We start from the raw sequence: 11,100 nt of genomic DNA, 5'->3' as shown, positions 1-11,100 counted from the left end.
TAACTTTGAAATTGAAGTAATTTATTAATCTTGCACTCAGCCTTTATTGATACTTATAAGATCATTGTCAGGCATTTCGCAATTATTAATACTTGTCATACTACTACTGGTCATGGTGATTTCTGAAGTTTTTAAATTGACTTAATTTATGAAATCCCTTCTAACAAGTTATTTAGTAGTTAACAAGACCCAAGCAAACTTCTTTGTATTAAACTCATTCTTAGTAAGAATAAGCTTTAGTCGCTGCTGCTGCATGCTGCTGCGACTTGCTGTAAACCACATGGAGAAAAGCAGTCATCTAAAGAAGTGAGTGCAAAACTTAGGACCAAAATAGAGACACTGACACCACAACATGTCTTGTAGTGTAATCCAGCAAATTCCGTTGCACAAACCAGTTTCTGTATCACTTGTAAATTCTTATTCAAATATGCAGTCAGATAGCTTACCGAAATATTAGTTTTAAGTTTTTAATGTAACGATCTGTTGAGGGCTTACATGGCAGTGAAACTAAAAAAACTGGTTCAAATGGCTCTGAGCACTATGGCACTTAATTTCTGAGGTCATCAGTCCCCTAGAACTACTTAAACCTAACTAACCTAAGGACATCACACACATCCATGCCCGAGGCAGGATTCGAACCTGCGACCGTAGCGGTCTCGCGGTTCCAGACTGCAGCGCCTAGAACCGCTCGGCCACCCCGGCCGGCGGCAGTGAAACTGTGACTCATACAACACGCACACAGTGTTATGCAGGTTAGATTCCGATTTCTGATAGCTCAGGTTGCTTATCGAGTCCACTTTCACAGATAAACATACGCTTTTTTATCGTAGGTACGTAACACTGGTAATTTTACCAGGAAATTTTTATTTTAGGCCTCTTTTAGCTGTCGGTCACCTGAGACAGACTACAATAATTCAAATTTTTACTGAACTTGGGATATGAGGACACTAAATAACATGTAATTACATCCAGTGCTAATTTGAATTTTCACAAATGGAGCTGCCACAAATATTAAGACAAGGAGAATCGTCATTTAAGAAATGTAGGATTTTGTATCAAAAATTATTTATGAAACACAACGACAACATAGCTACAATATTCACAAAATCAGAAAGAAATGTACAACTTTGAACATCGCTGACGTCTGCAGCAACAGTAACACAAATTTGAAAAATATGTAAAAATCTACCAACCGGTTGCATAGGTTTTCTATATACCTTGACCAGGTTTCGTCACCTATAAGGGTGACTTCATCAGAAGGTAAGGTTATTACATGAAGAACATATCGTCAAAGACGTACAGTGATTTAAGAACTGAGTTGCTCAAGTCATACATTAAAATATAAGACATAATGCTCTTCAAGAAGTTAAACATTAGAACATAAATAACACCGGCGTGGTGTGAGGAGACATTGAAATATAACAGATAATGTCGTTCAAAAAGTCAAACATTAAAACATAAGTAACACCGGCGTGGTGTGAGGAGACAGTCAGTCTCCTGACACCACGCCAGTTGCCAGGGTTCCCGGGTTCGATTCCCGATGGGGTCAGGTATTTTCTCTGCCTCGTGATGACTGGGTGTTGTGTGCTGTCCTTAGGTTAGTTAGGTTTAAGTAGTTCTCAGTTCTAGGGGACTGATGACCATAGCTGTTAAGTCCCATAGTGCTCAGAGCCATTTTGAACCACGCCAGTGTTACTTACGTTTTAATGTTTGACTCTTTGAAGAACATTATGTCTTATATTTTAGTGTATGACTTGAGCAACTCAGCTCTCAAATCACTGTACGTCTTTGACGATATGTTCTTCATGTAATTACATTACCTTATGATGAAGTCACCCTTAGAGCTGACGAAACCTGGTCAAGGTATATAGAAAACCTATGCAACCGGTTGGCAGATTTTTACATATTTTTCAAAAAAAGAAAGAAATATTTTCCACTTCTACTAAAATTTGCAATTATCCACAATGATATGTAAAGTTCATAGGAATTGACTCACTTGTCACTTTGCATTGTTCAGGCACGCAACTATAGCACCTCACTCAGCTGTATTTACTACAGTTCTCGTTGCTTTTTTCTCCGTTTATCCATTCCAGGTTCGTAAGATGCTTGCGTATTAGGCCCCTGACTCTGACGTTGCACACAAAGAGGAAGAACACGATTGGACCTTCCAGCTTCAGCACGACAAAGAGCCACTTGTAGTAGGGCTTGCCGCGCACCGTGAAGTACAGCACCACCGACAGCAGCTTCCAGGCGCCACTCAGGCAGAGCAGCTTCGACGTCAGGTAGAACCAGTTGAGTCTCATCTTGGAAATGTTGACGCAGCTCTTCCTGGTCTGCCTCTTGGTCCTCCAGATCCTGGCCAGCGTCAGTAGGAGCGGAACGCAGCTGGCGGCGAGCAGCAGGAAGACGATGCCGGTGTAGATGACGGGCGTGGCCTCCACCTGGAAGACCCAGAGCGCGCCGAAGACGAGCGCCGAGCCGCCCCAGGCGGCCGCCGAGAAGCACAGGAACCTGCGCCGCTCCGGGGACAGGCAGCCGGCGCGACGCTGCTGGCGCACCGAGCGGAACGGCCGGCACCTGCAGTACACGTCGACGCACAGCAGGTTGACCCAGCAGTAGCGCGCCAGAGTGAGGTAGTGGACGGCGGCGAGCACCAGGGGGTCGGGGTCGCCGCAGACCAGCGCGCTGGCCACCGTGGCGACGGCCTCGCCGGCCAGCACCGCCACCAGGTAGGAGGCGAGGCACTTGCCGTGCAGGTTGCGCAGCCGCGGCACGCACAGGTACACGGCCAGCGTGAGCAGCGTGCAGACGAAGAAGAGCGCCGACGCGGCGCCCCAGGCGGCGTCCGCCCAGGGGTCGGCGCTGAAGCAGCGGCAGTACTGCGAGCAGTGGGCGCTCCGGGGGTCGCCGTGGCACTCCAGCAGGCCGTACAGCGCGCTGCACAGCCGCACCGCCGTCGTCCGGTTGCTCGCGCCGCCGCCCCCGTGCACACTCGCCACGAAGTGCTCCAGGCACTCCACGTCACACGCCTCCTCGCCCTCGGCGAAACAGCACGTCAGCACCTGAACTTCTCGCCTCTGGAACTCGGCATCTACCGACGCTCTGGCGTTTATTGCCAGAAAGCGTTTGACAGTCTCGTCGGCGTCGGCGTCGGTCTCGTTCGAGCCAAATTCGGAAGACGGTGTCGACTCCCACAAAGCGGACGTTGCCGTTTCAGCTGCAGCCGCGGTCCGGGACTCGCTTCGGTACGTCGGGGCTGTGACTGCGGAGTATTCTCCCAGCTGAACCGCGCGGTAGTCGAACTCCAGTTCGGGCGGCTCGTCTGCACGACCCAGCTGTGCTGTCGCCAAGACGGCCGCCGAGACGAGCAACGCAGCCGCTGCGCACGCGTCCATCGCCGCAGTACGACTCCCCAGTGACTGGTCGCGGATACCTCTTGCCCGCTATATGAAGCGGAAAGCGCGACCGACCTCCTTCCTCCCGCCAGCCGATAAAGCCACGCAGTCGCCACCGGAAACAGCGCCGCGCTTCCCTCACTGTAACTGATATGACGCGTGTCTACCGGAACGACGTGTTTCTCGTTTCCTTACACGACAACTTTACAATTTCGAAGCAAGACAACGCCGAATACTCTAAAAAACTCAAACGCTAACGACGTCTAACTTGAGACAACCGTTCATGACCACGAATTCGCACCTGCTCCTAAATTATGCAATCATTTACGAGGGACGCTCAGTAAGTAATGCAACGCCCTCCCGGTTGGCCGTGCGGTCTAACGCAAGGCTTTCTGGCCGGGAAGAAGCGCCTGGTCCCCGACACGAATCCGCCCGGCGGATTTGTGTCGAGGTCCGGTGAACCGCCCAGTCTGTGGATGGTTTTTAGGCGGTTTTCCACCTGCCTCGACGAATGCGGGTTGGTTCCCCTTATTCCGCCTCAGTTACACTATGGTTCAAATGGCTCTGAGCACTATGGGACTTAACTTCTGAGTCATCAGTCCCCTAGAACTTAGAACTACTGAAACCTAACTAACCTAAGGACATCACACACACCCATGCCCGAGGCAGGATTCGAACCTGCGACCGTAGCAGTCGTGCGGTTCCAGACTGTAGCGCCTAGAACCGCTCGGCCACCCCGGCCGGCTCAGTTACATTATGTCGGCGATAGCTGCGCAAACAAGTTCTCCACGTGCGCGTACACCATCATTACTCTACCACGCAAACATAGGGGTTACACTCGTCTGGTGTGAGACGTTCCCTAGGTGGGTCCACCGGGAGCCGAACCGCACAATAACCCTGGGTTCGGTGTGGGGTGGTGCAGGGGTGAAGTGGACTGCGGTAGTCGTCGTGGGGTTGTGGACCACTGCGGCTGCGGCGGGGACGGAGCCTCTCCGTCGTTTCTAGGCCCCCGGTTAATACAAGTAACGCAACACTTTTTCTTAATGAAATCGAGTTGCTTTTATTCGGGATTTCAATACTACATTTTATTCCCCACTCTCTTAGCTACAAAACTCTACTATTCAACACTACCTCCGCTAAAAGCGTCGGCCTCACGTCGCCTTACTGGGAGGACCTATATGTCCGCATGGAGCTTCTCTGCTAATCGACGTCTCAGCAACATCTCGCTGCATCAGTAGCCGCCGTCTCATCCACGTACTCCTTACCGCGGAGTTCATCCTTCATTGACCAAACAGATGGAAGTCGGAGGGTGCGAGATTCGGGGTGTAGTGTGGATGAGGAAGAACAGATCAATAATGTTTTGTGACCTTCTCTCAGATGCGCAGAGTTGTCTAAGGCCTTAAATCGTGAAAATAAGGTTTGACATCGTCGTAATATTAATTTTCATCGTTCTAGCACTACATTGCCCCCTTTGGATGTACAGTCACACTTGTTTGACTGGACACCCAAGCAGACTTATTTTCCTTGTCTGTTCTGTTTAAAGTTCACTGTGTTCTTTCACTTGGAAGCATGTGCTTTGTTTACTTTTAAGTCTCAGGGATTTTGAGTTACGCTCCCCCATTCGGGCAAAGGCCAATGGGAAAAACCCCGGAAAAAAACCACGGCGGAGCGAGCACATCTTCCATACCCTCATTTTTAATTTTCAACATTTGAATATTCACTTCGTATGACATTTAATAATGGTACAATTTCGCGATAGTGCTGCCGGTGACGACGGCTGGCGACTTGGTGTACTGCAACACCGATGTCTCGCCCCATCAGGTAAGTCTGCGATGGACTGCGATGACGTGGCAGGGTGCGGCAAGGGATGACGGATGATGTCGCTGCAGTATGCTGCCCTCACCGACACGTGTGCTCAGCATCCCAGCACACAGTCACATGAAATTCAAAAGCAGTATCAGTTCCTTAAATTAACATCTAAATTACATCATATTTCACGCACTCTTTCACTCAACAAGAAGAATGTGTTTTTTTTGTGAGGTGTTCGACTGTTTGTGAGTTTCTTTTTCATGATGCAAGTCCATTCGTCCTTCCGACGTAACTGACTATCTGCAATTAAAGGTTCATGTAATTACGTTCCAACATTGATACAGTTCTGCAATGGGTTTAATGATATAGTCAGTAGCAGTTCCAAACACTGTTACGACTCACCACTGTTGATGACTGATCGATAAAAACACTTGCTCTTGAGTTTTAGTTTGCTTGGAATGTTACGTCCACGCATGTGGTCCCAATAACACTCTGAATACTTGGCATTACTAAACACTCGTAGCACAAAATTTGAAAACGCCATCATGGTAACACAACGCACTCATTGAGGGTCCACTTTTGTGTTAAATTCTACTCTTTCGCCAGTGAAATAAAGTTCGTACGCGTAGAGGATAATGTTCACAGGAAGTCTTTGTTCATAGGTCATCTGTGACATGTTCACTCCACCACGTAGTCACTTGATCACACTTATCAAGTCTGACAAGGTAAAGTCCTTGTGCTACCCATAAGAATGTCTTTACATAGTCTAGTTACATAATGATAAATAACTGAATGAGTGTACATATCAATTAAGTACATAATTTTAGTCATTTACAATAGAAAAGCAAATCCTAAGTCATATATTTTCTCGAAAAGGTGCTCCTGGACTTGCAAAGAATTGTGCAGTGATAAACACAAGTCTGTATATATTTGTCTGTGTAATCATCTGTTCAGTCATGGACAACATCTTTTTCGACCTGGTTTATAGCTCATGCAAGTCCGAGCACGAACTTACGGTGGAAAATTTGTTAAACCTATACGTAACTCGCGTAAACTTTACATGTTGTAAGTGTATCCTGTACACAGTCTGAAAAAAAAAAAAAAAAAAAAAAAAAAAAAAAAAAAAAAAAAAAAAAAAAAAAAAAACATAACCTCCTCACCCTAGTGAGTTCAAAATAGTTAATAATCAACAAAATGAAACGTTTATTTTCTAAAGTCACTATATCCTACTGTTGTGTGAAATATGCAGTTCTGTTCACTGTTCGTAGTTTCACACGCATAAGTTCCTGAAAGTTTACTAAATCTCAACAAGTTTGTATTATGTTTGATTAAGTGTCTTAGGGTGGAATCATCTTGAAGCAATTCTTCTTCTCCTTGCTGCAGCTCGGCGTCCTCTTCTCCGTCGAACTGGAGCTGAAATTTTCTTACAACTAACTGGTATTCTGAAAGTCTCAATAATTCCCCATTCCAGCATTCGTCTAATTTCTTTTGTTACTGCTTCCCTTTTCGCGCTGGGTATTGAGTACGTTTGATGACAGTAAATTTCATGGGGAAACACTTGCATGTCGTACACGTAACCTTTAATTAGTCCACGTTTTTTCAAAAATACTTTACGACAATTAGTAAGTGTGTCTAATAATTGCTCTTGTTGCAGACTGTCAAGACCAGAGGACTGTTGTACTTTTTCTACTATTTCAGAGAGGTGGATATTCTCCTCGTCCTTCACATCTTCCATGACCGGGAATGTACTGAAATTGAAACTATCTTGAAGCCGCCATAAATGTGCGCGAATCGGTTCTATCTTTAAAATTTGGCAATATTTGCTATGCAATTCTTTGGTCTTTACCAAGTCTAACCTGACTCTCGTGTCACCGAAACACATGCTGCATTCACCCTTTGCGAGATCTATTATAGTTTCCGTCCCTCGCAAAATATCTAATCCGAGGAGACAGTTCACGGCTAAATTCTTTACAATAAGGAAGGTGCACTCTTTGGCTCCCATTCCAAAATTAATACAAATCCGTGTCTGTTCCCGAACTAGTTGGGCTTTCTGACTAATAGCTCCTGTAACTCGACAATTAGTGACTGGAAAAACCGGAATCTTTCTAATCTTCTTTAACTGAAGAAAGAACGATTCATTCAGCACAAAAACAGATGCTCCAGTATCTAAAATCACCGTAGTTTGAATACCATAAATATCACAAACTATAGCTGCTTGTACAACTTCCAGTTAAAACAAATTACACTTCTTCCGAAAATCTTGACATAATTCCTCTCGTATATCGACTCCGTCATTATATCTTAACATCTGCATAGTTGAACTACGTTGCTGACCAACATCAACAGAATTCAATAAAATTCTTCAGGGTATCAGACCGCATCGTCATAATTTAAAATGCGCCAACGTTTCGGCCAGCGTTGCAGCTAGCCTTCATCAGGGCCTTACGTTAACCTACAGTCCAGTACAGATAAAAAATGTTCCACGTTGTCTTCAGGAATGTGAAACAATTTCTCCTTTAGATCACGCGGTAACTTCTCCTTTAATATCTTTAAAACATCACACTCAGGAATTGGTGTGGATAAATATTTCACTTTGTCTAGATGCTTTTCGAAATATTTCCGCAAAGTACCGCCTTTTCTATTAAATGGCTCAGGACTATAAACTTCTTTTCTTAATCGTTCTTATACCCCACGCGACCAATACTTGTTTAGAAAAGCTTGTTCAAATTCATCGAAGGAGCTGCATTGTTCAGCTTTCTATGTCGCGAACAGCGCTGGCGCACCTTGAATATGGTTAACGGTAAAAACAATTTTCTCCCTTTCGTTCCAACTTTTTGGCATTATTCCGCGGATCCCTTTGATAAACACAGTTGGATGGGGTCCGTTCTTATCATTGGTAAACTTCTGAAACTGAATTCTTCACTAAAGCATCCTGAGTCACCAATGATTGTGTATGGTCTTGATAAACGGATGTTACTCCACGTGTTGGATTGAAATTATTGCCCGTCTGCCCCCCACTTTCAGTTAAAGGCGTTTCATAATGATCAAGGTGTGTCTCTGTGATACTAACACACTCCGGTGAACTGTTATGAGATGTCTGCATACGTGTTTTATTAAGCACTTTCTGCACGTTTTGTAATTCAGTCTGGAGTTAATGAATCTTTGTGTTGTTTTCATGTATCAGTTGTGTTCCTGCTCGTTGTAACATCACAGGTAGTTCCTTCTGTATAACAGTACTAATTTGTTTGTCTTTGTCATTTAGCCATGTGTTGAACGTGGTCACAACGCGTTCTTCTTGTTCTTTGCATTTTTGTTCTATTACGTTTTGATTATCAACCGTAAGGTTTTCTATACGTACTTATGTTGCGTATTTCTGCTTCCAAAGAAGTGTGTGTTTGTTGTAATTTGTCCACATCCTGGGTTACTTGCTTTACATTCTGTGGTAAGTCATGGTACGTTAGTTGCATACTTGAAATGTTGTTCTGTATAGCAGACAACTGGGCATCTATTTGCTGTCGCAGCTGGCGATCGTGTTCTTTTAACCGGTTTTCAAGCTTTTGATCTATCTCTTTTGAGAACTGTGAAAAGCTTAACTGCGTACGCTCGTCTAATTGACTGATGCGTTCATCCAAGGTCCTAATCCGTTCATCTACTCTGCTAATACGTTTATCTAAATTATTATTAATCTTAGTTGCAATCTGTTCAGCAGTTTCTTGTTCACGCTGTATCTGTGACTGTTCCTGAATATAAACATTTGTTCCATTTTAATCATTAAGAGAGAAAATGGATCCATTACTGTTTGCGTGGGCTCTACCGGTGGTAAATCGACTGAAACTGGTGTTTCTTGTGGTTCTGCTTCAGTATGCACTTGAACTACCGTCTGTATTCTGCCTGAGTGTTCTACAGCAGATGGATCACTGACTTTAATATTAGTGTCTTGTTCTATATCCTCTGTCTGATCTAAAAAAATATTCTTCAATAAAATCCTTCAGGGTATCAGACCGCATCGTCATAATTTTAAAATGCGCCAACGTTTCGGCCAGCGTTGCAGCTAGCCTTCATCAGGGCCTTACGTTAACGTAAGGCCCTGATGAAGGCTAGCTGCAACGCTGGCCGAAACGTTGGCGCATTTTAAAATTATGACGATGCGGTCTGATACCCTGAAGGATTTTATTGAAGAAGACAACGGCCGCGGAAGCCTACGCTTATAAAAAAATATTATCAATTTCTACATCACTAGTTATTCCTTCCTCCTCTACAATTACTTCCTGCTGTGTAGCTTTTCTTACACGTCGCACTGTTTTCACCATGTTTGCAAATGTTTGGGTGCAAGTCTAATCGGGAATACGTCACACGCAACACATCAATTAGTCCGTCGCACAAAACATAAAATAATTACTACACTGCACCAGATTGGAATCAGTACTACAAATGTTCACTTTCGTTTGATTAAACTTTAGTTCCAATCTCGTTCAGTTAACCTCTACTGAAAACAATGCGACAATCTTCCAAAGAAGAAGGACCACTAGCCTTCACCCATAAGTGAATACTACAATCCGAATTTATCTTACAACGTCTACGACAAGACAAAGACAAACTCCCGTGCGGAAGAAGGTACGAACCCTCACTAACAATAATAATCTCAGAAACAGGTATAGTACGGTAAGCCAAGATGTCACGAGTTTCAAAGGATTCCAAACCGGCTCTCCCTGCATTGTTACAAGCAACGAAAGCAACTGTTATCCATCCGTTACCCAAACTGGAAGAAGAAGAAACTTTCATTAAAGAAAAATTTAACTTCGCACCACAAAAATGCCGGCCGCGGTGGTCTCGCGGTTAAGGCGCTCAGTCCGGAACCGCGCGACTGCTACGGTCGCAGGTTCGAATCCTGCCTCGGGCATGGATGTGTGTGATGTCTTTAGGTTAGTTAGGTTTCAGTAGTTCTAATTTCTAAGGGACTGATGACCACAGAAGTTAAGTCCCATAGTGCTCAGAGCCAGCCACCACAAAATAAAGTAGGTCCAAGAATGTTTCGTTGCTTGTAACAATGCAGGGAGAGCCGGTTTGGACTCCTTTGAAACTCGTGAAATCTTGGCTTACCGTACTATACCTGTTTCTGAGAGTATTATTGTTAGTGAGGGTTCGTACCTTCTTCCGCACGGGAGTTTGTCTTTGTCTTGTCGTAGACGTTGTAAGATAAATTCGGATTGCAGTATTCACTTATGGGTGAAGGCTAGTGGTCCTTCTTCTTTGGAAGATTGTCGCGTTGTTGGTGATTGTACCATCTATAATCATTGAAAGCAGTTCTCAACAAACGGCCGTTTTAAGGGCCACAAATACTACACATTGATCTTGCCAAAAGCCGAGAAGCGATTCTTCTTAGTGTTGTAGCTCTCTGGGGCACTCTGGGATGCACTCTGTGGCACTCTGGGATGCTCAATAGATGTCGAGCACAGTCTCTGATTGGTTGTTGTGTTTTTCGCGCGCGTTTCAAATTGAGCAAGCAGTGAAGGAAACAAAAGAAAAATTCGGAGTAGGTATTAAAGTCCATGGAAAAGAAATAAAAATGTTGAGGTTCACCGACGACTTCCTGACACTTAAATCTACACTCGATGTTAACAGATGTTTCTTCTTCAGAAACGCTTTCCTTTCCATTGCCAGTCTACTTTTTATATCCTCTCTACTTCGACCATCATCAGTTATTTTGCTTCCGAAATAGCAAACCTCCTTTACTACTTTAAGTGTCTCATTTCCTAATCTAATTCCCTCAGCATCAACCGACTTAATTCGACTACATTCCATTATCCTAGTTTTGCTTTTGTTGATCTTCATCTTATATCATCCTTTCAAGATACTGTCCATTCCGTTCAACTGTTCTTCCAAGTCCTTTGCAGTC

At 44.5% G+C, this 11,100-nt stretch overlaps 1 protein-coding gene across 1 annotated transcript; it reads right to left on the bottom strand.

Annotated features, from left to right (window-relative positions):
- Positions 1-1,108: 1,108 nt before the first annotated feature.
- LOC124795464 (G-protein coupled receptor Mth2-like) lies at positions 1,109-3,399 on the bottom strand. Its single transcript, XM_047259492.1, has one exon. The coding sequence runs from the start codon at positions 3,393-3,395 to the stop codon at positions 2,040-2,042; it is 1,356 nt and encodes a 451-aa protein (XP_047115448.1). The 5' UTR covers positions 3,396-3,399; the 3' UTR covers positions 1,109-2,039.
- Positions 3,400-11,100: the final 7,701 nt, after the last annotated feature.

The sequence above is a fragment of the Schistocerca piceifrons genome, chromosome 4 (assembly GCF_021461385.2).
Source record: "Schistocerca piceifrons isolate TAMUIC-IGC-003096 chromosome 4, iqSchPice1.1, whole genome shotgun sequence".
Lineage (NCBI taxonomy): Eukaryota > Metazoa > Arthropoda > Insecta > Orthoptera > Acrididae > Schistocerca > Schistocerca piceifrons.
Note: the sequence above shows the minus strand (reverse complement) of the source record. Positions and strands in the feature narration are given on the sequence as shown.